This window comes from Alexandromys fortis, unplaced genomic scaffold, assembly GCF_014885135.2.
Source record: "Alexandromys fortis isolate MF-2015 unplaced genomic scaffold, M_Fortis_MF-2015_v1.1 scaffold_253, whole genome shotgun sequence".
NCBI classification, from domain to species: domain Eukaryota; kingdom Metazoa; phylum Chordata; class Mammalia; order Rodentia; family Cricetidae; genus Alexandromys; species Alexandromys fortis.
This window is the reverse complement of record NW_026068124.1, coordinates 1611915-1639802: the sequence shown is the minus strand read 5'-3', so window position 1 is coordinate 1639802 and position 27888 is coordinate 1611915. Positions and strand designations below refer to the sequence as shown.

General features: G+C 36.1%; 3 protein-coding genes across 4 annotated transcripts; all 3 read right to left on the bottom strand.

Moving 5' to 3' along the window:
- Positions 1-1808: 1808 nt before the first annotated feature.
- LOC126490596 (olfactory receptor 143-like) lies at positions 1809-5559 on the bottom strand. Its single transcript, XM_050125648.1, has 2 exons — positions 5548-5559; positions 1809-2744 (listed from the first exon to the last, which is right to left on the bottom strand). Exons 1-2 carry the CDS (start codon positions 5557-5559, stop codon positions 1809-1811), a joined length of 948 nt encoding a protein of 315 aa, XP_049981605.1.
- Positions 5560-10251: 4692 nt separating this feature from the next.
- Positions 10252-14965, bottom strand: LOC126490591 (olfactory receptor 143-like). Of its 2 annotated transcripts, XM_050125643.1 has the most exons (2): positions 14932-14965; positions 10252-11159 (listed from the first exon to the last, which is right to left on the bottom strand). In XM_050125643.1, exons 1-2 carry the CDS (start codon positions 14963-14965, stop codon positions 10252-10254), a joined length of 942 nt encoding a protein of 313 aa, XP_049981600.1. The 2 variants fall into 2 exon arrangements, with proteins under 2 accessions (XP_049981600.1, XP_049981599.1); XM_050125642.1 differs by lacking the exon at positions 14932-14965 and having other exon boundaries at positions 10252-11214.
- An 11160-nt stretch (positions 14966-26125) lies between these two features.
- Positions 26126-27082, bottom strand: LOC126490602 (olfactory receptor 143-like). The gene has a single exon (XM_050125655.1). It carries the CDS (start codon positions 27074-27076, stop codon positions 26126-26128), a length of 951 nt encoding a protein of 316 aa, XP_049981612.1. The 5' UTR covers positions 27077-27082.
- Between the last annotated feature and the right edge of the window lie 806 nt (positions 27083-27888).

Genomic DNA, 27888 nt, shown 5'->3' with positions numbered 1-27888 from the left:
GTTATTGATCATGAAGACTAGGGCTTATAAGTGATGGGACCTTAGTGAGTCATTGACCATGATGGCTACAGCTTATTGCTGATGGGACATAGTGAGACATTGCCATGATAGCTAGGGCTGATCAGTGATGCAAGTGATGCAGTTATAACTAAGAATCGCATATTCTTGTCAGACCCTGTAACCAACCACAACAAACTCATTGTTTCACCAGGTCGGACTTGTGCTTAATCATTTCTTAAGTCTGTAGTTGGTCTGCTAACTGGAAGTTTATTCTTGTGAACCAAAAAAAAAAAAAACCTCTTTTCATATACATGGAGGACCACGTGTTCTGAACTGATTCAGGTCCTGAATGCTATATACTACAATCAATTATTCTTTCTGTGTTCTGGCAAGTCATTTTTCTCCACAAAAACATGTGTGACATATAGCAGGCTGCTTAAATATATATTTAACTAAGGGAATATGACTCATCAGAAATTACTCAACCTACTCATTACAACCTAGCAAACTCAACCTAATCATGAAAAGGATGGAAATATGTGTTACTTCTATCCCGTACCTGCACCTTTTTAATGAGGAGTTTCTCTAGAAATGTGTATATTTTTCAAATTGGATTTGAAATTTTTGCACTATTTCTCTATACTAGGCATCAAGGCTGAGACTACTTTCTGATAGAATCCCAACATCTGAAGTCACTATGAAACAACACTTTAGAGAGTTTGCCTCTTTTTCTCACAATTAGAAACCCTTGCATTTCTTCATCAAATGTACAATGGGTGTGAATCTAGTCTGATCCATAAACTGTGTGGCCTTAAAAATTCCTAAATACTTCCTTATTCAGATAACAGATACATGTAAAGATAGTAATATAAATATGCATATAATTTTTGTCTCTGAGAATATATTCAAACAAAGGCATAGATTTATGTAATTCGTAAAACCTTAAACTCAACTGTGGTTTTGATTTTAGAGAAAGAAAATAGATTTTTTTATGCAAAACCACATGATTAAGTTTATATACCACAGAGGCAATAATGATCCTATTCTGTAAGCAGAAATGTGATTATGTCATTTTTTAAAACCATCACAGACCAATCCATATTTCAGCAGATAGTAACAATTTTAGTTTTATTCAAAATCAAATATCAGATTTTCTGTGTATTGAGGGGGTTGATTAGAGAGACTAGGTTGATTACATCCTCAGAGAACTAATAATCACATGTTATTAAACTATAGTTTAGATTTTCATTATAGATTTAAGACTACAAGTCGAGGATAAGAAAATCTTTCTGAAAGATATCAAATAATCTTGAAAATTTGATAACTATGCTGTATCTATAGTTTTGTCCTCCCTTATCTCATCTTATTTAGTTAATGAAAATCTCTGTTGTCTAGGAAGCAAGCAAAGAAAACCAAAATTGTATTAGAAATAAAGAAAGAAAAAAGTTTGACATAAAGAACACGGTCCATGAATTTACATCAAAAGGAGTCACACAACAAAATTCCTTATATATTGTAGTACAGTTCAGTATAAGAACTGAAAGATAGAGGAACAGGATCTTGATCTGATATAGGCAATGACCAATATTTTGGAGCCATAATAAAACTTAAAACAGTTCAAATTGGAAAAAAATAGACACCAATAGACACTATTATATCTAATAGTGACAAGTAGAGGAATTCCAGTATAAATCTTCTCCAGATTCTATGGAGAGGAGAAGAAAGCAGAAAAAAATAATTGAGAAAGACAAAGAAGACAAGACATCATGGTAAAACATTGCATAAGGTTAAGGAACCATCACTGTTACTCAGCTTGTGATTCTCTTCATAGTTTTCTTCACAGCATCTTTGACATCTTTGTTCCTGAGGCTGTAAATGAGAGGATTCAGCATGGGGATCACAAGAGTATAAAACACTGAAAAAATTTTTCCCTGGCCCACAGACTCAGCAGATGCTGGCTTGACATAAGCAAGCAGCCCAGATCCATAAAAGAGACTGACAGTTATGATGTGAGACCCACAGGTGCCCAAGGCCTTGGACCAACCCTTACCTGATGACATATGAATGATATTGAAAAGGATCATAGCATATGAGACTAAGATAATGATGCTAGATAAAATGAGAATTGTTCCAACTACAGCAGAACTCACAAGCTCATTGACATAGGTGCTACTGCAGGAGAGCTGAAGGAGAGGGAAGATATCACACATGTAGTGGTTGATGATGTTAGAATCACAAAAGCTGACCCTGATCATAAACCCTGTGTGAACCATGGCCCCAGCAAAACCCATCATGTAAGAGCCAAACATCAGCAGACAACATATCTTAGGGGACATGACAGTTGTATACTGTAGGGGCTGACAGATGGCCACATAGCGATCATAAGCCATGGCTGTCAACACATAACACTCAGAGTTCACAAAAAAACAGAAGAAAAACAGCTGACTCATGCATCCTTTAAAAGAGATGGTGTTCTTCTCTGAAACAAAACTCATCAGCAGTTTTGGAGTACAAACAAATGAATAACAGAAATCAATGCAGGAGAGATTGAAGATGAAAAAGTACATGGGAGTGTGAAGATGTGAATTTAGACAAATGAGATTCATTAAGCTCAGGTTTCCCAGCACAGTGGCTATGTAGTTTAACAAGAAGAAGATGAACAGGGGCAACTGGAGATCTGGTTGATCTGTTAATCCCACAAGAATGAACTCAGTCACCGAAGAGTTGCTTTTTATAGCCATTTGCTCCCAGGTTGCATCTGGAATAAAAGGAGTAGAAAAGGACATTAACAAATAACCTATCTTTGATTCCAGAGGAAGAACTGGAGTTACTGCTTCCTAACTTAGGGTTGAGTGAACATACAATAGGACATATAAACAACACAGCAGGATACACAAATAACACAACTGTTTTTCTTTGTTCAAGAGAAAGCATCATTTCCTCTTTCCTCACACCCATTTTATTTTCATGTATCCACAGGAGATCCATATAGTACACCAATGTCTGTGAACATTATTTCCTCTGTTTTCCTAGACATTACCGGGAATTGGTGCAGAAAACAGTACCATGTAAGTAATCTGTAGGGATTTGGGCAAGGCAAAATTATTTACTGCTCACCTTGATTTTTTCCATCCCTACCTTCTCTCAGAACTCATGATGTCTTGCTATTCACTGTCTTGAGAGGGCTACAGTTAACAGTAATGATTTAGGTTATAGTCATCAATGAGACAGGCCTCTTCTACTCTAGGAGTACTATGGGTGAACTAACATCATCTGTATTTGAGAAGTTCATCAGAAATTTATTTTGACTTATAGAAAAGAAAATCAAGGAGAATCTCATACTCCTTGACTTATATAAGAATATGCATCTTAAAAACAAGATATTTAGAAAATTCATTAGAAAGCCAGGAAATTATTCTCTTTGCTACAGGACTTCTTCCCACATTGGATGAACTCTTGAGGGTAGACATAGCTTAGCTTATGTTTGTATCCAGTGTCATAACAAGTGATGGAGGTTCAGAGATAATATCATTTCCCAGCAGGAGTACCTGATTATCAGGGCAGAGTTCTTATTGGTCCCTTTTCTCATTATGCTCATTATAGTTTGTACAACTTGAAAGAGAAATATCCAGGGACATGGTCACTTGCCATTTGTAGCTTTCTTAGGATTAGAGTAATAAACATTAGACCAATGAGAAACGCTGTAGAAAAGTTTAGTATAAGAAGGATCTTAGGTCAATATAAGTTTAAATCCATATTTTGTAATTTGTAACTACAGAACTGCAGATTTCTCTGACAGTTGTTTACATATAAGTTTAAAATAGACTCAAAGAATTATTTGATTTTGTACAAGTGTTGAATTCTTTCCTAGAACATGCAAATCTGTTTTAATTTTAGTCCTGCAAAAATATACAGTCATAGTGTTAAAGAAAAGAGATATCTCACTTGTGATTCAATAAAATGATTTGTAAAGGGTATTAGAACTCTATTGGTTATCTGAAAAGTGCCTGATAAGTCTTAGCTACCCTTTATTCCAGATTCTTGTTCAAATAAATTTACTTCCTCAATTTCAGCACTATTTAAATTTCAAGTAGATATTATCCTGTGGTACTGTCTACAGAGTGGAACAGAAAATAATAAATGTCCTTGGACTCTTTCCCCTTCCTACTAATATCTACTCCCATGATCACAAGCAACAGTTATCAAAAAAGTATTTTTGTTTGTATTTTAAGGCATTCCATGGGTACTACTAAGAATAAGAAAATTGTGCACCAAAGCATCGTGCACCACTAGGTGCTTTTTTTTTTTTTTTGAGATTAAGATGATATATAAAACTAAATTTTGTAAAAAAAATTTCTAAGCATTTTGTCCTGGATAAACTTAAAATGTCAATTTAAAACAGTAAACATTAAAAATCAAAAGTTTAACCCATTATGTATAGATAATTTGAATGATTCCTGGGCTATCTATATTTCTGTCAATTGATCAATTAATCCTTTTCTATTTTTGCTGTTGAAATAATAAATTATCTACTCAACTTTAATTTCCACCCAAGAGATGATATTTTTCCTTGCTATAAATGTATCCGTACATAAATTTTGTATCTAACTTGTTTTTTTAATAAATATTACATCCATTCTTTTAATTTTGGTATTTTGGATTATTATCTCTGAACCTCACACTTATGCAGAAACTATTCTTACCCACTGAACTTATTCACTTATTAATTTTCTGTTGATTTTTTGATAGAATAAGTTTTTTCTTTTTAAATATATTTCCAGATTATAGTTTCTCTTCCCTCAACTCATTCCTAGTTCCTCCCCACCTGCCCTGCCTTCCAAATATACTTCCTTTCTGTCTCTCATTAGAAAAGAGCAGACTTCTAAGAGATAACAACCAAACATAACAAAAGAAGACATAACAAGATAAACCTCACATTGAAATTGTAGAATACAAAACAACAAGAGAAAAAAATCTTCAAATATAATCATGAGAATCAGAGACCCATTTTTTCATACATGCAGGAGTTCCATAGAAATGCTAAATGACACCTAGAACATGTATGTAGAAGACCTGGTGCAGACTTTTGTTGGCCCTGTGCTTGCTGTTTCAGTCTTTGTGAGTTCCCATGCACTTTGCTCTATAGATTTAGTGTACCTTGTTCTGCTTTCCAATACCCACTGTGGCTCTTACAATCTAGCTCTGCTTATGTAGAATTGCTTGAGCTCCAAGTGAAGAAATTTGATGGAGATGTCACCTTTACTCTTTTAGAAATGTTTGTCTCAAGGTCTCACTCTCTGTGTAATGACTGACTGTTGGACTCTTTTTTGTTCTTATCTGCTGTAGCAAGAAGTTTTTCTGATGGTAGAATATCATTCTCATTTTTTTACTTTTAATTTTACTTTATTTTAATTTTATTTTTTTAATGTCTTTACCTCTAGTATTCTGAGATATCTAATTCCCAGTTCTTGTTCAAATAAGCAGTACTAGGTATGGATTCCAACTAATAAAGTGGATCTTAAATCAAATCAAACATTAATTGGTTACTCCTACAAGCATTGATCTACCATTGCCCTGGCATATTTTTCAAGTAGGTCAGATTGCAAATCAAATGCTTTCTTCCTGGGTTGATGTCTAGGTTTATATTTTGGTAGTCAGCAGAGTACCTTCCCATAGCAAATACATTAGAAACTATGGGTGAAGGTTCTATGTGGGTGCAAACTCTCCTCCATATTCAATGATTTGTACTGGTGTTATCTTCAATACTGGGGTCTTGGTATCACTTTGTGGAGGGCAACCTATTGTGGTGGTAACAGCTGTTTGTTTGGGAATTTACATGGATCTTCTTTGGCCAGCAATGAAGTTGGATGTGATTCAGGCCTACTACAGAAAGCTTTGTTTGTTACCAAGAAGATGGCCATTTGGAATTCTATCTCTCTCTTTATTTGGAGACTTTACTACAATCGCTTCCATTAATTTTATTAATTTTTTGCTGTACTAGGATTTCATACCACTCCTCAAATGACCCTCAGTTCTAGCTGTATTTCTTCACAATCCCTCCCTCAAGCCCATCTTCCCTTCCCCTAAGCCTCATCCTCTAGTTCCTGATAACATTCTCCTAATAAACCCATACTATTTCCCCCACCCAAGGAGATCTACATGGCATCTCTTTACTTCCTCTATACCTATCCTCTGTGATCTATGACTTGCGGATTGCTATAATTACTCTCATACCCACAATCCAGATAAAATCAAATGAATACCATATTTGTCTTTCTGGGTCTAGGGTAATCTCAGTAGAGATGATTTTTTTTTTATTGAGAATAGGAAAAAAAATGTTTCCGCCTCCTTCCAGCCTCCCATTTCCCTCCCCCTCCTCCCACCCTTCTCCCCCTCCCCCCACTCTTCTCCCCCTCCCTGCACTCCTCTCCCCCTCCCTCTCCAATCCAAAGAGCAGTCAGGGTTCCCTGCCCTGTGGAAAGTCCAAGGTCCTCCCCCCTCCGTCCATGTCTAGGAAGGTGAACATCCAAACTNCATGAAGTAGGATCAAAACCCCTTGCCATTGACCTTGGCTTCTCATCAGTCCTCATTGTTCGCCATGATCAGAGAGTCCGGTTTTATCCCATGCTTTTTCAGTCACAGTCCAGCTGGCCTTGGTGAGCTCCCAATAGATCAGCCCCACTGTCTCAGTGGGTGGGTGCACCCCCCGTGGTCCTGACATCCTTGCTCATGTTCTCCCTCCATCTGCTCCTCATTGGGACCTTGGGAGCTCAGTCCAGTGCTCCAGTGTGGGTCTCTGTCTCTATCTCCATCCATCACCAGATGAACGTTCTATGGTGATATGAAAGATATTTGTCACTATTGCTATAGGATAGGGTCATTTCAGGTTTCCTATCCTCAGCTTCCCAAGGGACTAACTGGGGACATCGCCTTGGGCTCCTGGGAGCCACTCTAGGTTCAAGTCTATTGCCGACACTAAGGTGGCTCCCTTAACTAGGTATACCATTTGCCAGCAAATTTCATGGTGTCATTCTTTATAAGTAATATTCCATTGTGTAAATGTACCATATTTTTCATCCATTTTTCTCTTTAGAGACATGTAGATTATACAGTTTCTGACTACTATGAATAAGGCTGCAATGAACATGGTTAAGCAAATATCCCTGTAAGATGAAGTATCCCTTGTATATATGATAATGGGTGATAGAGTCAGATCTTGATGCATATAGTTCCGTGTGAACTTTGTGAAGAACCACAATACCAGTTTCTGCAGTTACTTTACACGTTTAAACTCCCACCAGCATTGGGGGAGTATTTCCCTTATTCCACATTTTTACCAGCATGAGCTGTCACTTGTAATACCGAGCTTAACCATTCTGACAGGTATAAAATGGAATCTCAAAGTTGTTTGGATTTGCATTTTCCTGATGTCTAAGGATATTAAACCTTTTAAAAAGTGTTTCTCAGCCATTTGATTTCCCTCCACTGGGGAATTTTGTTTAGATCTGTACTCAATTTTTAATTGAATTATTCAGTTTTTGAAATCCAGTTTCTTGAGTTCTTGATATATTTTGGACAGTAGTCCTTATCTGACATGGACTTGGCAAAAGTCTTTTCCCATTATGTAGGCTACCACTTTGTCTGAATGACTGTGTCCTTTTCTTTACAGAAGCTTTTCATTTTTATTATGATGTCCCATTTATTAACTGTTGATTTTTCATGCCTGTGTTATCTGTGTTCTGTTCAGAACATCTTCTCCTTTGACAATTTTTTTAGGTCTTGTTTAGGCAACTTTATTTTTGATATTTTATGGTGCTGCTTCCCTATCATATTTAGAAGATTCTAGTTGAAGACAGCACATGGATGGGGAAAATGAAATAAATATAGTACTAACTTATGCAATCTCCACAATAAAACAAAGATAATAATGAATATGAGATAATGTCACCTGTAAACTATAAGAAAAATGTATAATATAGTTTTCTATTGTTTTATTATGAATAAAATCATTTTTAGATTTAAATAAATGTTTAATGTCTAATGGGCTTCTTAAACCATCTACTTGTTAAAGAAAGAGCAGCATGCCTTGGAGAACAGGTCCTTAGCAAAACTCAGAAAAAGTATCACTAATCTAAAAAAAATTAATAAAATGTACTGTACAGCTTACCCTGTTGGATTCACTTTGAAACCAGTCTTGCATAGGGAAATGAATATTTTTTTTTAAGATGTTGCCTCTAAACCTTGTAGATAGTCTTGTTTCTTGAGACATCTTTGCTGGTGTTTCCTTGCTCATCGAAAGCCTACTTTTGGACTCATGAAACAACTCTGATATTCTCCATATCCTATTATAATTTCCTTTCTGTACTTTCATAACTTCATGACATTCACAATATTTAAAATACCTGGAATTGTAATATTTATAGTCTATATAATATAAGAATATATAATATAGGAATATAATATAGGAATATCTATATTCTCCACTGCCGTCAATTTTGTATCCTTAAACATATCTTATAACCATTTTCTTATCCACACACAGTACAGAAAAAGAAGAAGTGTATTTAACAGCCTATCATAATATATTTACATATATGCTTATATATGTATATTGATGTTAATGATCAAACCCAAAACTATAGAAAAAGCTGTGGTTTATTTCTGGTAATAGACCTTGAAAGAGAATCCTTGTCATGTAATAAGGATAAAAGCAGATTTGGCCAGAACTTTTTAAAAAAAATCACAGATATAATCCACAAATAAAAAACTAATGATAATTCCATTTATTTTCAGGACAAATTATCAGTTCACCACAACAGTATCAGTTGAATTTGGAGAAATCCGTGGACACAAATGCAATCTTATATAGGTTCAAATATCTGTAAATAATTGAACATTAGTCCCAGAAAATATATAGTATCATTAAAGGCACATATCTAAAAGCTCAGACTAAGAAATATGTTTAAAATTCTCTGACAAATTTTCAAAGGATTGACTAAGTTACAGTACTCAATTGTGTCATCCATTTTTAAAGGCAAATACAGTAATTAATACCCTGGAACAGGAAATGGATATTCAGAATTCTTCCAGAAAAAGAAAATGAGGATTGATTTATACAGAAAACAATCAACTCCCCAGTATTCCTTGGATGGATAAAATGTATCAGAAAAAAAAAAACAGTTGGTAGTGTTAGTTTAAAATAAGAAAATTTCATAAACCTGGCCACCTAAACCATGATGGGGAAACTGTGAAGAACCTGCTACTGTGACTTTCTCAAGTCACTGCATAAAAAATACTTATACCCACAGACAATTATAACTCTCATAATCATTAAAGACACTTTGTTTTGTAGCAGATGTTGACCGTTACAAACCCACAGTTGACCAAAATTCAGAGGACAATTGCCATGGGATGCCCGTCCCCATAATTCACTGTAACTGCTATAAGCTCAGAGCATATCAAAGATGAGGTTTGCAAAGAGAGTAAGAGCTAGACGACCAGGATGTCTGCTGTGAGATAGTGTCTTTTTTTTACCTCAGGATATTGTACCCATACATTCTCATAAGTACAGCTCCAAAAGTAAGACCTGTACAACAAAACAGTAGAAATAGTTGACATGCCAGTGTGGATAAGGGGAACTTCACAAGACCCCACACCTAGGAGAAGTGCTACAGGTGATAAATAGATATTGGGAAAAGAACTCTGTCTCTTTCAGGGAAGAGCACTCTGATAGGTTATCAGATAATGAACAGTTGCTATAAAAGCATATAAATATAAACATAAATATAACCTAAGCATACGTGAAAATATGTGCTGTTATATGTGCATATATATTAAATTAAAATAGAGGTGAAACATTTAAAACAGGAATGGGGAATGATGAAAGGAATTTCAGGAAGTAAAGTCAGTGATATATAATGTATATATTATAATCATTATCACAGTTTCTATCTAATACAGGGTATAGGAGTAAGTTGGAGCCACATTCTTACAATAGAAGTCTCCAGACCATGAATAAGCCCATACAATTATAACTCCATTCTATGCAAAGAGATGAAAAATGCAACTGCATTTCATGGAGAATAAAGAAAAAATACTATACTAGAAATATTTCTTTATACTCTAAAACTATTATAGGAAGAAAAATAAAGAGAAGAAAAGTACATCACAGAAGGAAGGTGATAGGAAAGAAAAATTAAGCGAAAGACCACATTGGATTCATGGAGGATGTCAGCATCCTAACCAATTCACTCAGACTGTGATTCTCTTCAATGTTTTCTTCACAGCAAGTTTTACATCCTTGTTCCTGAGGCTATAAATGAGTGGGTTCAGCAAAGGCAGAACAAATGTGTAAACTACTGAAAAAAATTTCCTCTGAACCACAGACTCTGCAGATGATGGTTTGATATGAGCAAGCAGACCAAATCCATAGAACAGGGCAACAGTTATTATGTGAGAACTACATGTGCTCACGGCTTTGGACAAACCCTTAGATGATGACAAATGAATAATATTAACAAGAATCAAAGCATAGGAGGACACAATGATGATGCTAGAAACAACAACAACTACAGCCACAGAAACAGAACTCACAAGTTCATTGGCTTGACTGCTCCCACAGGAGAGCTCCAGGAGTGGGAATGTGTCACACATGTAGTGGTTGATGACTTTTGAATCACAAAATCTGAGTCTGATAATACATCCTGTGTGCACAATGGCACTAGAGAGCCCCAGCAAGTGTGAAGCAAGCATTAGCAGGGAACAAGCCCCAGGAGACATGACTACTGTGTACATCAGGGGCCTACAGATGGCCACATACCTATCATAGGCCATGGCTGTCAGCACGAAGCACTCAGAATTAACAAAAAGGCAGAAGAAAAAAAGTTGAGTCATGCATCCTCTGAAGGAGATGGTGTTGATTTCTGAGACAAAGCTCATCAGCATTTTTGGAGCAAAAACAAATGAATAACAGAAGTCAATGAAGGACAAATTGAAGATAAAAAAGTACATTGGTGTGTGAAGATGAGAATTCAGACAGATGAGACTCATTAAGCTCAAGTTTCCCAACACAGTGGCTGTGTAGTTCACAAAGAACAGGAGAAACAGGGGCAGCTGGAGCACAGGCTGGTCTGTTAATCCCATGAGAATGAATTCAGTCACTGAAGAGTCATTCTCCATATTTATTAGCTCTGCAGGATACATCTGTAGGAACATCAGTCAGAATCGATGAACTTAACAAGGAACCATGAATCATGATGTCAGAGAGAGAGGATCTGGAGCTCATTGTTTCCAACTTCAGGGTTTCTAAGACAAACAGCAAGACATCCAAAGAACTGGACTACCTCTTTTTCTCAATTCACCCCTCCCCAGCCAAAATGAGTGACTCTGTCCTGAGGAAATTCTGATAGGAATGTTGCTGAGCATTTCCCCATTCTTTAGCCTCCACTAATGTTTTGGACTAAAAGTACAATCCAGTGACTAATGATTTGGGATTAAAGGAGTAATCCTGTGACTTTCTCTGGATCTCATAATTAATTGCTTTGTACTTCAAGGGAAATTATAAATACATGGATGATTCGGGACTTACCTTCATTCTGGGATGCATTACTGCTGTTGACGCTCAGAGGCTGTCTTTCCCAATTTTCTAGAGTCTGATTCTGGTTATAAATGAACTAACACTCTTCATTATCAAAGCAGATCCATTCTGAACTTCTACAACCAGTACACTAAGGGAAATAGCATGATTTTTTGAGAGTTTATCTAGTTTTTTCCCCCTTACCTACATGACAGAAAAGAAATGCGTGAAGATTCATTTAGCACCTCACTTAAATTACAGTCTATTTAATGGATCAGCACAAAAAAATTATTCTCACGTTTATGATTTCCTTTCTGGTTTCATGAGTCCCATGATAGTAGATATTTCTGAGCTTATTTACAGTAGAAACCATAAATCTAATTTTGAATCTTTGGGGATTTAAAGATCTTCTCAATTTGTAATTTCCCTCCAGGAGTACCTAGTTCCCTGGTCAGAGTTGTGTATTGTCTTTTGGGAATTTTCCACTGTGTAAGAACTAATCTATTAGAATGAAACCAAAGATGTAATACTTTGTCATTAATAAGAGTTTTCTACAATCCTTTGAGATTTCGTTAACAAATATTCAATGCTTTAGTAATCAACAGAGGAAATTTTCTAAAGAATAGATTAAGGAATAGAGAAGACACTTTAAGTCCCTCCGAGTTTAAAACCATGTTGTGAGCTTTCTTATTATGAAGCTACCCAAATGTTGCATAACTGTACTCATCATTATTTATATTTATAACTCCATATTCTTCTGTGTAGCTGTGAAACACGGCTCATGAATGATAGATTGGAGGGTTAGAGGCAGGATGAATGGGGGGTAACAAAAGAGACATCTTGAAGAAGGGACATTTCTGGGTTAGGGAGAAACCTGGGGTCAGAGAAAACCCCAGGAACACACAAGGATGACCCCCTACTAAGACTCCTAACAATAGTGGAAAGTGTGCAATAACTGGTCATCTACTGTAAGCTGATTGGTGACTTCCCTATTTGTCAAGAGAAATAATGTATCCAGAAACTGATGGAAACAGGGACAGATCCACAGACAAACACTGCACTGAGCTCTGAAAGCCTTGAAGAAGGAGAGGAAGGATTGTATAAATGATGGGGCTCAGGATGGAGGAAACCACAGACACATCTACCTACTTACAGTTAGAGACTTGATATAGGACAGACCTATGCCCTTTTCAGGTGCGTGACAATTGTGTAGTCTTGTCTCTTAGTAAGGACTTCCAATGGTGAGAACAGGAACTCTCCTTGGCGCTTTGTTGGTTTCGTATAACCTGTTATTGATGTTTGACAATATCTTGATGTGTGATACTTTGTACAAGTCAATGGGAGTTTTGCCTGTTCCTGGAGATGGAGGAGGAGTGGATGGTGGGATAGATGGAAAAGTGAAGGGTATATGAATAATGAGGGAGGAAAAATTGGGTGGAATGTAAAATAAATGAAAAAATATTATTTAAATAAAATTAAAAAGGAAAAGATAAATTGGCACACATATCAGTGGCCCTCTAAGTTTCAGCAAAATGGATCTAATTTATGGTAACGAAGACAGCCTCTCAAAAAATGCTCTTGGGAAAACTGGATATTCACCATATAGAAAATAGAACTAGATTCCCATCTCTTACTCTGTAGAAAAATCAATTTAATATAAAATGTACCAACGTCCCTAAAATAAGACCTGAAATTTTTAAATCACTAAAGAAAAATGCTTCAAGATCTGGACACAGCCACTCATATTATGAATAAGACTCCAAATAGCACAGAAAACAATTGAGTTAATGAATGAAATTACATAAAACCAAAAAGCTTCTGCACATGAAAATAATAATTAATGGGGTAATGAGACAGCATTCAGTATAGAAGAAAAATATTTGCCTGATATTCATCAGAAAGTAAGTATTCAAATACATAAAGAATAAAAACTCTAAAAAGCTAGTCCTTAAGAAGAATGGCAAATAGCTAATGAATATATGAAAAAAATACTCTCTGTAGCTATCTACAAATCATAACTCCACTGAAATTATACATTGAATCTAATGCCTATAATCTTGGAAGCAGGTTTATTTTTTTTCTGAAGTTTTTCAGTTAATTGTGGACTACAGAGAAAGAAAACAGAAAGACAAAAAGAACAAAAATGCACGTTGGGATTATATCTCACTTAATTCAAAATATCTATCAATAAGTAAACAAGTAACAACTAACCAAGGTATTAAAAGAAAGTTATCCTTGTACCCAGTTGTTAGAAATATAAAGTAGTTCAGACATTATGGAAATGATAGTATATGTTCCTCCAGAACTTAAAATAGAGTCACCATATGATGCCATTATTTTACTTCTGTTGTCTAACAGCTAGTTATACCTGAGCACTTGCGTTCCTTAAATTCTTCTTTGTAGTTGAAGAAAACAGCATGAAAGTGAAGAACAAGTCAAGTGAAGTGTTAGGTTTTGCTCTGTGCAGAAGCTACATTCAAGAGAGGACCGTGTGGGCACAAACAATGATGGTGAAATTACTTTATTTACATCCATTAAAATTCCATACCGAAGACTATTAGTCTACACTTTCAATAAATGCTAACAGAGAACCTCAAGAAAAAGAAGAATCACTCATGAGCAACACGAATCTCCAAAGTTTGAAAATGGCATGGCATCAAGCACACAACACCACAGCATCATTCTGAAGGGTCGCATGGCCCTAGAACTTCACTGTGCTTCTCCCTTTCCTCCTCTTCTCCTCCTAATGCCTAGCAGTCATAGACATTGCATATCACTGGGGGTTTGTCTACTCCACATGGTAGTGTTCCTGGACTCACCTTGTATCCAGCCTGTATAGACTGGGTTCTTCACTCAGGAATATGTGCTTAAGACATCTCCACTTTTTCTCAAGGCCTAGTACCTAGCTTCTTTCAATTTTTTAAAATGGAATGTGAGGCAGGACAATAGCAGAAGCACAAGCAAGCTCATGCAAACTCATAAAAAGTAAGCAAAATTGACCAAGGCAACTGGTCAGTGGACCAAAAGCATGGTAGGTAATGTCATGCACTCTGAGCCACCCCCTGACCTTTTCACAATAAAGAGCTTCTGCATTGGAATCTCTTAGAGTGTGCTTTGCTACCTCCACATCTTTACTGTCTGGGCCTCTCCAGGTTAGGGGTGTGGGGATTTAGAAATATAAGAAAGAGTGTAAAGACACATGGAAAATATTAAAACAGAAATCACAGAATAGTACCAGGAGGGGATTCCACCAAATATTGAAATTATTTTGCATTTAATTTTTTACATATTTTTATACCCCAATACAAAAGGGAAAAAGGCAACAAAATACTTCTTTAACATAATCCAAAGACAACTCAGAGAGTTAATTGCTTTAACAGTTTGAGACATCAAGTCATTAGCATTTTGTTGTTAAGGCAGTAAAGCTACCCTAAACCAAGTATCCTAAAGACAGCCATTCCCCAGGTAACATCATAATCCAAAAAAGACAAAAGAAAGATAAAAAAGAACAAAAGTACGTTTGCATATCCTGACCATCTGTCAGAATGAAATGGATCTACTTGTATAAGTTATCTTAAATGTTAAAAAAGAAATCACATCCTAAGTCAGTATGTGCAGCTATACTGGTTAACCATTTTAGACAAATACAAACTCTCTGACTAACAGACAAAGTGACAATAGGCTCACATCTTTTGGCCTCCACATCTCAACCCATGCCCCTCTCCAAAGAAACAGGGATTGCACAACAGGCAGCAGCAACTAAGCCCGCAAAAACTATAACTGGTACCCAATCTGGATGGACCCTATCACTTTTGCCCACTTTTTGGGTTCTCCTTACCCTCTTTTGAGTATTTTTCTTTCTTGCTTTCTCCCCTGGCTAATGTCCCGATCCAGATTCTCCACCACTGTCCTGAGTTCACTCCTTCAGCTGATTTTGGTGAGTTAACCCCTATTTTTGTATTCTAAGTTATTGGCAAGTTGGGACTTTCTTTCCTATCCCTGCATTTTCTTTTCTTTTTCCCCAGTTTGACATCCTGGTTAGGAACTCTCCATCAGGACTCAGTTCATCCTAGTACCTCCACATGGGGGCTGACCACTCAAGAGTTAGAACCAATAAAGGACCCTCTGCCAGGCCCTTTTGACCCAGAGGCACTGTGTGAGTATACAGTTGTGGCCTACCAACTGAGGCAGTCCCTCTCTATAAGCAGCAGAATGGGTCTGCAAACACTCCTTTGCTTTTCCCTTCCATTCTTGTCCTCTCAGACTCTTTTGTGACCTAAGAGTGACTGATGGGTTTTATCCAGGGCCGCTCTTCTGGATTGTCTCAAGGCTCTCTTGCTTTATGCGGAGTCCTGACTGGTCTTTGAAGTGTGGACTGTTGGACTTTTATTCTTACTCTTTCTTCTCAACTAATCCAGTTATGTGGCCACAAGTTAATGGCCATCAAGGTGGTGGCTGGTCTCTTAATTCACGGAAAGGCTTTGAGTATTTGACTGTAGTTGAATCCCCTTTCCCTTCTCGGATTGGAATGTTCTCCTCAGACAGTGGCTACTTGACCCTTTCTTCTATATCCCTTAACGGGCAACCTTTTGGGAAAGATGTCTTCCCTCTCATTGGAGGTCTCTCTGCCATATCCTGAATTCTCAACAGGTTACACAGTGGAGCTGCCACATGAGCTTTCTCGCTCCTTGTTCCCCAAGGTATCTCATCCCACTGTGTTCTATTTTGGGGATGATATTCAGCCTTCTGCCCCTATGGAGGCTGGAACAAGGTCCACGTCAATGTCACTGGTCCCTAAATCTCCCCCTCAGAGTGACTTGCAATTGTCTCCCACCAACAGCTACCCCTTACCAATCCTTTTCTTCTCTGTCAAAGTGGGCCACAATGCAGCTACTCAACCTTGGATCCCTACTCCATTTGCAGATTTGACCCTTATTAAGAATGCAGCTAATGAATCCGGCCCTGAATCCCCTTATTTTGAGGTTCTCAGACAGTGCGCCATGCAGCTTCAAGCCCATTACAATTAGTACACTGTGTTAAAGGCCATTCTTGATTCCCTCAGTTTTCCTCCAGTGGCTCTCGGCCTATGATGATACAGCAAAAACCTAGGCCCATAAAATTTGCAATTTAGACTTAATGTCACCGTCAACATACTTACTGGCCATGGACAATATACTGCTCATGTATCAGAATTCATGTTGGGCTTGCATGCCTATTACCAACAAGTGTCTGACCTAGCCTTCAAAGCCCTCAAAGTCTGTAAGCCTTAGGAGAGTGTGGCTATTTCTGCAATCTGCTTCAGCAGGCTACAGAACCATTTCCTGAATTTTTGACCCGTGTCACCAATGCTGTTGAAATATGCACCCTGTCTGACCCTACCAAGGATATTCTTTTTAAACAGCCAACCTAAGACAGGCATAGTCCAAAATACTGGGGGTTCCCTGAGTTATAAAAATCCCTAACTCCAACTAGGTCCCAATAAGGTTAAAATAAAAAGGGTGAAAGGCAGGGAAATGGCACAAGCACAAACAAGCTCATGCAAACTCACAATGAGTAAGCAAACTGACCAAGACTGTCAGCTGACCAAAAGAAAGATAACTAATGGTACATGCTCCTAACCAATCACAACACACCAGCAATGACCACCAGCAACACACCAGCAATGACCACCAGTTTCAAAAGGACTAACCAGAAACATTCCTGTGGCTGCCTAATTTCCCTAAAACCATAAAACCCCTCAACTTTTCACAATAAAGAGATTCTTTGTTGGAGTCTCTTGGAGTCTGTGTTGCTGCATCCATGTCTTTTTATCCTCTGTCTCCTAATAAATAGGGATCACATAACAGGCATCAGCAACAAGACCACAAAAACTACAGGAATGTGCTACAGTTTCCCACCAACATTTTGAGGAACATCTTGATGTTGTTAGCAAACATGAATAAAGCTGTTAGAGTCACATGCTAGTTTTCTGTCCTAACATTTATTTGCACACTAGTCAAGCAAGACCTGTATCTAGGAGCAAAACGATGTGAGATAGGAAGAACATTTGTTTTGTTGGTGGTGCTGTTTGTTTGTGTGGGTGTTTGTGTTTGTGTTTGATTTTGTTTGAAATTTTTGGAGAAGGGGGAATAAAGTTGAGTGGATGGGAGGTGAAAGCATTGTTGACTTAGGGGGCATTCCTTAGACAGAGCCTGGGTATAGTTTGATTTGGTTTGAAATTTTTGGAGAAGGGGGAATAAAGTTGAGTGGATGGGAGGTGAAAGCATTGTTGACTTGGGGGGCATTCCTTAGACAGAGCCTGGGTATATAAGAAAACCCATGAAGCTGGAGAGGGATAAACTTCACTATCTGAGTCAAAATAAGGAAACACACACTTTCTGTGACTATCTAAGAAAAAAAGGAACAAGCACATGCTTTGCTGATGGTAACCTTCTTTTTTACTTCAACTTAAATAATCCCTATCTAGTTCTGGATTTAAAGGCATGCATCACCATCATCTGGCCTCTATGACTAACTAGTGTGGCTGCTGGAATTAAAGGTATGTGCAACCACTGCCTGGCCTATTGGTGTGACTGCTTTGCACTGATCTTCAGGGAAGTTTTGTTTATTAAAACACAAATAGTATACCACTATATACATATTTCTGTTTTTAGTCACATCTCTTTTCACATGGCTACAGACTTTTTTTTTTTTTTTTTTTTTTTGATTTTCGAGACAGGGTTTCTCCATAGCTTTTTTTGGTTCCTGTCCTGGAACTAGCTCTTGTAGACCAGGCTGGCCTCGAACTCACAGAGATCTGCCTGCCTCTGCCTCCGAGTGCTGGGATTAAAAGTGTGAGCCACCACCGCCCGGCCAGACCTTCCTTTTAGACACTTTTTTCTCCTACATCTTTTCTAAACAGCTTTGTCTTCCTTGCCTCCACACAGTTAAAAATCTCCACTCATTCAGAGCTATATTTCTTACATAGTTCTCTAACCATACAGCATTTTATAGTTTGTAGGCATAGCTCTTTCATGTAGGAACAGCACTTTCACACAGCTCGCTCTCTCTTTCTCTCTCTCTCTCTCCCTCTCTCTCTCATTCACGCACATCTTTCTTCTACATTATTCACCCACTCTTTACTTACTCACTCACTCACTCACTCACTCACTCACTCACTCACTCACTCTCACTCATTAACTTTCTAACACTTCTCTCATGGTTTTTCATCTCGCACATTTCTCTCTCTCCACAGCTGTTTCTGCTCATCCTCTCACAGAAAAACTCTGGACAATTATAAGTTGCATTTTCAAGGGACCAACACATTCTCATATCACAAGGTAAATCACATAGTTTCTCTTATATTAGGGATTTCACATTGACTGACCAGTGAGCAATGCTTGGCCAAGCATTATCACTAAATTGGTGAGGATTCCCAGACAGTAAACAATTACCTGAACCTTGTCTCTGAGACTAAGACTATGTGCAAAAGGTCAAATACTGAGAAAGTTATATCTAATAAAGTTGCTTCTATCCTGATCTTGAATCAGCAACAAATAATACCTAGGTATTTTTCCTTGTGTATTTGTCTCTTGGGCCAGATATTCATCTCCAGGGGTAACCAGCCTTGTTTAATTTATTATATAATCTAAAATTAGCTGTCTGTGTAAAAGGCTGTCTTTGTGACTAAAAATCCTGTGTCAGTCTGAGTAATGGAAAATATCCTAGTATTATTTTAAGTCATCAAAATTATACAGATTAAGCAGAAATTATCTTTCTGACCAGTCACTGCTGTATTTGTGCCCAATAGATAGAATATTTATATGAGATAATCATAAGGGCATGGGGAATATACCCCAATCTTTTCTTAGAGAAGAAATGAAATGGCTCATGAGAGAAATTACATAAACAGGCAACCATTTTTCAGTAAGTCGTCCTATAATCATTGATAGGCAGGATTATCTCAGGAAATTATTCTTCTTGTGAATCAATACCTGAGTTATCAATTGACATATGCTGCACACTTCCACAGGCCCCTGCAGGGAAGAATCTGGACAGAATTTTAGGAGAGGATAAACATGGTCACATCATACTGTCTAAAGATAATTTTTTCAGTTAACATCATATTGTCTTCCAAAATGTATCTCATTATAAATTCTCATTAAAAGCAGATGGCAATTGCCATTGTTTTAGATCCTTTTAAATTTTATTAAATTTTTGTATTAGGATTATTTTTTTCATATTAGTCATCTGATAGATTTAATATATAGAATTGTTTTATTTTGTAATTTCCTAATTTCAAATACAGTTTACTATTTTTTTCAAATGCTGATATTCCATCCCCATATTTTCTTTGCTGGCATGACTAATTGGATTTTTGCTGATGTCTTACTGTTTTATTTCTCTGTAGCTGAGTTTTTAGTGTTATTTACTTTTTGTACATCTAAATTTCTCATCAGAACTGTATTTTAAAAGGACTTTCTGTTACTTTGTGTTTTGTGTTATATTTCTTTTTTTTGTTGTTGTTGTTTGTTTGTTTGCTTTTATTTTGAGGCAGAGTTTTTCTGGAAAATAGCATTGCCTGCTCTGGTCCTTGCTCTGTAGACCAGTCCTGCCTCAAGTTCACAGAGGTTTTCCTGCCTCTGTCCTCCAACTACTGGGATTGAAGGGATGCACAATCAGGTCCCAATGTTCTATATTTGTTTATTGATGTGAAAACAGAAAAAGAAGACAGATTTATAGAATCAGGTAATATTTAATACATTATTTCTTACTATGGAAACTTCTGACCCTTGACCTCTGTCAAATATTGCAAGCAATTTGTACTTATCACTTCCATTACCAATCAAGCTGACCAAGCCAGAATCTTCGTTTGTGTTCTTGATAATTCGATGTTTTAATGAGTTATTTCCACTTATACACATGGCAAATTTTACCTCAAAGTACATGAATTTTAATTCTTAATTTGTTTAAATCATAATGCATAAAAGTAAACAAATTTAATTCATAACAAAGATAATTGATAAAGTTGAATATATCCATATTTTAAATTAAAGGAAAAAAAAAAAAAATGGAGTTACGCTGTACACAAAAGTCATAGCATTTCAACAAGAATTCATGTTCCTAATATAAGATACCTCTGTATGAGTTATATACACAGGCCTCACAAATAATAGAGGATATTTCCATTATTTTTGCCTACCAACCAGGGCAAGATACTAGAATCCCTTTGCTAACTGCATAACACACTCTGACACATGGCCCAGAATTTAAGATGACTGGACTGAGAGCAGCCTCCTTGCTAGCTATTATTCATAGTCCCATAAAAAGCAAAACAGGCTTTGGCATGAGAAAATTTATTAAGTTTAATTTAGCTATAGTTTATGTGTGCTATAATATTGACATTCCAAAAAAGAGACAACCACTGATACAGTAATTCCACAACTACTTGGGCATTAACTTGCCTTGGATTATATAGTGTACTGAGTAAACTAGATTTTTAATTACTAGTGAAAATGTATACCTATTTCTTTATTATAACAATATTATGCTTTGTGTTAAGACAGTTGATTGAAACTTATTTATTTATTTACTATCTCAAACATGATTTTACCATGTAGCCCAGGTAGTCTTAAAATTTAAGATTCTTATACCCCTCCCTCTATAGTGCTGCCGTTAGGAACTACTTTTCCTTTCAGGTTTATTAGCAATGTTCTTGATAATATTTGCTCTCTATTGTTGCTTCTTTGTTTTTATTAATTTGTTCCTGCTCACATTTTTTTTTTTTGCTTCTGAGATAAGGTATCTCTGTATCATCCAGCCTGGCATGGAATTTACTATTCTTATACATTATGTTTGTGCTACCGTAGGTCACTGTGTGTGTGAGCTTATGGTTCTTGTTGGCAGTGTGAACCTCAGAAAGCAGAGTCTAAAAATGATACAGACAAAAGTCTCATGCAATAGCCTACTTTATTAAGAAATCAGACAATTTATATTCTGAGGGTTAAGAAGAATCATAATAATATTTTTTAAGATGTTCAACAAGGACAAGCTACACTTGACAAAAACATACTATTTCCATAGAGGCATATGAATAACACCAACTGACATCAACCCACTCATATCCACTATTCCTGGAGCAAGCACAAAGCACATTTCAAGAACAATTTGAAGATACTGTGGTCATAATCCTTGTCTTGTTTTCTTGGAGTTTTCTCACATTAACTCAGAATTCTTATTGCATTACTCCATTCTCTGACTGTGTTCCAATGTGTGTGAGAGTGAAGGCTATTTAGAAAGAATAATTCTGAATTAGAAGCCTGCCTTATTTTTATCTGATCTGGTTATTATACGGAAGTAATTATTCAGCTGTACATAACTTGTGATGAAGAATTAATAACTGTGTTCTGAGTTAACTTTTCAAGAATGTGAAACAAATAACATTAAGAAAATGGAGATAGAATTTCCTTTCAGAAATAGAATGAACTTTTTTGGTAAATTTGTCTGAAGGTTGAAAAGTTGGGGTGAATCTAAAATAGTTCCATACATTGAATATCCCTATGGTTAGGGCTAGGATACATCCATCAATGTGTACAGTCCTTCAACTCCCTTTTACACTGGCTCTATGAGATTTTAGGGAAATAAAGAGATGAAAACTTTAAGTTCACGCTCTCTATTGTGAATGATAAAGTTGTTTGTAATGGACCCACATGTTTTGTGATTTCTATGAACATCAATAAACAAGGACAGTTCAATTGTGAACTTGCAAGTAGGGTATATTTTCAAGCTTTCAAAGATAAATTCAGACTCTTGACTCGATGATACTCCTTTCTAGGTACTTATCTACTAGATCATAAATGATGAAATGTCAAATGTTCCAGGTAACATTTCACTGGTCTTGGCCCAATATCTCTTACCTAAGTGCATGCTATTGTTACAAAGCTCTCTTTAATGCTTATTTATGAACTAGAAAGAGTAAGAAATGTAGAGAGAAATATTTGAAAAATTTGATGAATGAAGCATAAACATAAACATCTTAATAACATAGAGAGAGTGAATGCACTAGCTATTATACAAACAGGTGTTTTTCTGTCCATTATAAAGTATTGCTTCTAAGACTTTAATTTTATGTTTTCTTTGATAGTTCAACATAAGGATATTGTCTTTATGTTGATGATACTAAATTTTCATAAATCTATGTAATTATGCATTTGTGTGGAAGAGATTAAATATGAATTTTATATAAGTTAATATAATTTATGCCATAAACTTTCCTAATTATAGTAATATATTTGAAGAACCTATGATGTCAGAATAATATAAGTAATGTATGCAGCTTACATACAACACAACTAAACCTTCAATAATTATCAAATAAGCTTGCATTAGCTAGCACTATTCTTACGCTTCTTTAAAAGTTATTGGCCAATACTTTAAGAATAAGGGTTTTGATCCTACTGCACGTACTGGCTTTGTGGGTGCCTAGGCAGTTTGGATGCTCACCTTACTAGACCTGGATGGAGGTGGGTGGTCCTTGGACTTCCCACAGGGCAGGAAACCATGACTGCTCTTTGGGCTGATGAAGGAGGGGGAGTTGATTGGGGGAGGGGGAGGGAAATGGGAAGTGGTGGCGGGGAGGAGGCAGAAATCTTTAATAAATAAATAAATTAATTAAAAAAGAATAAATATTTTAAAATATATTTTATTAAACTGTAAATCATTTCATTTTCTAAGGATTATTAATTAGAAATGAAAAATAAGCCTGTCTTCTCCAAAGAACTGAGACAAATTATTTGCTGACTTATTCTACACAAGCATATGATGCTGATTCAATATAAATCTCAGACCATACTTTATGTTTGTAATTCTCATTCACTTTCTGGTCAAGTATCAAAGTCTTAGAAATATGAGTTTTATACATCCTATTCTATGTCTTTAATAAATGTTGTTGACCTATAAAAAATTTAGTCATTTTCACAGCTCCATTTAATCATGTACAGTAATGAGTAAAATGAAAGAACAGTAATTGACACTTGAGAAATTAAACATTGTAGGAATCTAATCAATATTAAAATAAATAAATACCTTAATTTTTGGTACCACCAATTTAAATTAGGTTGATTATAGTTTTTAACATTTTTGTCAAAGTTTATATTTGCAATAAAACCACTTGGAACTTTTCAAATAATAATATAAAAATAACAGTTAAATATTAACAGTACCATGAATGGAAAAATATTCAATATTGTGTAGCTATCTACACAATATTGAAGCATTCACTCCTGATAGAAGTTCACAATACCATGGAAGCTCACAAAACACTCCTTATTGACAAGGCAGTGTCCAGAGAAATCTTTAGCACTCAGCAGTTTCTGCAAGAAAGCAGAATGTAGAAAGCTGACTGCAAGTTAGAAGCAGAGTCTCGATGAGGCAACTTCTGCAGCTTCTTCAGTGAGGCAGCTGCCTGTGAATCCCCCATACTCCTGCCTGCATAAAAAAACCCAAATGCTCATTGTTTCACCAAACCAGACTAGTATTTCTTTGATCCACTGTTGGTTCTCCACCTGAAGTAAATAGACCTTAATATTGTTTTCCTAAAAAATGTAAACGACATTCACTGAAAAGCATCCGCCCTTCACACCTTAGTGCAGACACAATAGAAAAAGAAAAAAATGAAATATAATACAAATATAAATAAATCTTTTTGGCCAATTAAATATATAACATTTAATAGACTTCTTAAAGTACATAAAAAACTTTTGGGAAAATGACATGCCTCACCAGAAAGGCTTAAACAAATTCCTCAGTTCCATCATACCAGAAAATTTAATCACAAATGGTAAAGTACAACAATGAAATGTTGTTTTGACACTCACTATGCTTGTAGCATTTTAATCTGTGGCCCTTACAGGAACATGTACAAGTTTTCATTTCAAATACCTATAGATAATCTCTCTGAAATAGTCATCTATATATTCATACAACCACCAATCTCTGTGTTAGTTCATATTCTTATACAATCATTCGGAATAATTCTTCTGAAGTTCACTGTGTTTTCAGAATTTTGTTTCATTTCTATGCATTTCTTTCAAGTTTTTTTTATGTGTATACATGTTTTTGCTTGTGTGTATATATGTGAACTATGTATATACCTGGTGTGCATGAAGGCCCAAAGAGTACATTGGATTCCAGAGTACATTGGATTCCCTTGAATGGTAGTTACAGACAGTTCTGAGCTACCTTGTGGGTACTGGAAACCAAATTTAGGTCTTCTTCAAGAACCTCATGTACCTTTATCCACTAAGATATCTATTCTTTCCCCACCCCCACACATCTTTTTATGGATATATAATGGCTTCAAATTATGCCTTGCTTCATTCATTGTATGGTTGTACACAAGTCATACAGTCGTTTTTTTTTTTTTAATTTATATGATAGATGCATAGAGAGACACAGAGACACAGAAACGAGAAGCAGAAGTTTTTTTTTTTTTTTTTTTTCCTTCTTTGGAGTTGAGATCACAAACAAAAACATGCATCAACCTTATCCAGCATTAAGCCCACCAGATTTTGTTTTTAAGGAATAAGTTGCCTCCTTTTTTTTATTTTTATTGTTTCACATCATAGTAACATTTGAGACAACAGAGAAAATAACCTAGACATTGCAATGGCCCTTTGTTTTTTGTTCTATAACAAAGAAAATGCGTAGTTTTGTTTTTTAGAAGAATAATAGATATTATCCAAGGTTCCGAAAAAAGAAACCAACAACTTCAATTAAATTCATAACAAAATATAAATATACATATGTGTTATCAGAATGTATGGATCTGATACATTGGGTGGAGAAGTGGGTCAAATTCATACTCCAGTAACTAATAAATAAGACCTCACTCTAATAAATTATGCACTTCCATATCACATGTTTGAAAATAAAAGACTAGGATAAAAAGCAGTCTCAAAAAGACAGCAGAATTTTCTGATATTTTTGCAGTTGTACCACATCCACAATTTTTATCATCTTTATTTTTTTAAACACATGTGACAATAGTCAGATTGTTAAATCAGGGGAACAGTTCTAAAAATGATTTTCAAAACATGAGAAAAAATGATTACAAAAAATGCAAAGGTGCCAGGCTGTGGTTGCAAATGCCTTAAATCCCAACAGTAGGGATTCAGAGGCAGGCAGTTCTCTGTGAGTTCGAAGCCAGCCTGGTCTACAAGAGCTTTTTCCAAGACTGACTCCAGAGCAACACAGAGAAACCCTGTCTCAAAAAACCAAATAAATAAATAAAATAATAAAATGCATAGGTGAGTTTGTGTAGCACAGCAGGGCCTTAGTCTGATATAGGTAATTAACAAAAGTTTGAATCTAAGGGTATCAAGCCTCAAAGCAAGCATGCACAGATTTACAATTCATGCTGAAGAGAAAAATAGTAGAGTAGAAATTGTGTTGATGGTATAATTAGAAGAGGAGAAGGAAAAAGAATGGAAGGCAGGCAATGAAACATACACAAAAACACACATACATACACACAAAGTGAGGACAGGGCTCTGGGAAGTGTCATGGATTTAATTAACTTGTGATTCTCTTGAAGGTTTTCTTCACAGCAACTTGAACATCTTTGTTCCGGAGACTGTAAATGAGAGGATTCAGCACAGGCACCAAAAATGTATAAAACACTGAGAAAAATTTTCCCTGGCCAACAGTCTCAGCAGATGATGGCTTGACATAAGCAAGAAGCCCAGATCCATAGAAGAGACTAACAGTTATGATGTGAGACCCACAAGTACCCAAGGCCTTGGACCAGCCCTTACCTGATGACATTTGAATGATATTGAAAAGAATCATAGCATACGACATAAAGATAATGAGGCAACATAAAATGATGGCTGTGCCCACCACAGCAGTACTCACAAGTTCATTAACATAAGTGTCACTGCAGGAAATAAGAAGGATGGGGAAGATGTCACACATGTAATGATTAATGATGTTGTTATCACAAAAGTTAAGCCTAATCATTAAGCCTGTGAGTACCATGGCAGTAGAAAATCCTATCAAATATGAACCAAACATTAGCAGACAACAGATCCTAGGCAACATGATAGCCTGGTACAGTAAAGGCTTACAGATGGCCACATAACGATCATAGGCCATAACTGTCAGCACATAACTTTCAGAGTTGACAAAAAAGCAGAAGAAAAACAGCTGAGTCATGCATCCTGTAAAAGGAATGATATTCTTCTCTGAAACAAAACTAACTAGCATTTTGGGGGTAAAAACACATGAATAACAAAACTCAATGAAGGACAGATTGAAAAGGAAAAAGTACATGGGAGTGTGAAGATGTGAATTCAGGGAGATAAGACTCATCAAGCTCAAATTACCCACCACTATGGCTGTATAATTCACCAAGAACAGGAAAAACAGGGGCAACTGGAGTTCTGGTTCATCTGTTAGTCCCATAAGAATAAATTCAGATACTGAGGAGTCATTTTCTGTAGCCATTTGCTTCATGCGTGGCATCTGTAAGAACAGAAGATGACACTATCAAGCAAGTCATCTCTGGCTGTAGAGGGATAAACTAATATTATTAGTTTATAAGCTTGGGTTGAGAGAATACAGGACAAACCACACAAAGCTCCCCAACTACTCAAGTTAATTTCTGAAGAGTACCTATTTCCTCTTTAACATACTTATGCTATATGTATCTATCCAGAGGGCATAAAAATAAACATCCTAGTGTTTAATGCAATTCTATCTCTTTCTTTATTCTTTAACAACTAATAAAACTGCAAAGGAGAAATATGCAAAAACTTTTGCTCAGTTTTCATAATTTATATACCTTTGGAATTCAAGGAACATAATCAAAACAAAGATGATTTTGTTCTTACCATCATTCACCTGGAACCCTCTTTGCTTTTGAAGCTCTCAGAGATTTTCTTCTTTCTGTGGTTACAGGGTTAAGTACCCCAAAATAAACAATGTTATAGACATCAACATAAATGTGTTTATGAATTCCTACAACATTCACATAGGAACCTGGTTGAAAATTTCTTGGCAAATTTATTTACACATACAATCTTATATAAGTCTTCAGAGCATTGCCTCATTCAAGTGAGAAAATTCATTAGGATAATGGAAAGTTACCCTCTTCTTTATGATTTCCTCCCTGCTGGATCTGTGCCTTTAGAGTCTTAATTAGTAAACTAGTGTTTACATTCAGTGTCACAGAACTAACTTTGGATCTTTTGAGATTCAAAGTTATTCAATTTATGATCTCCCAACAGGAGTAGCTGGTCCCCTTAGCAGAGGTTTGAGTATGCCTCTTTGTCCCT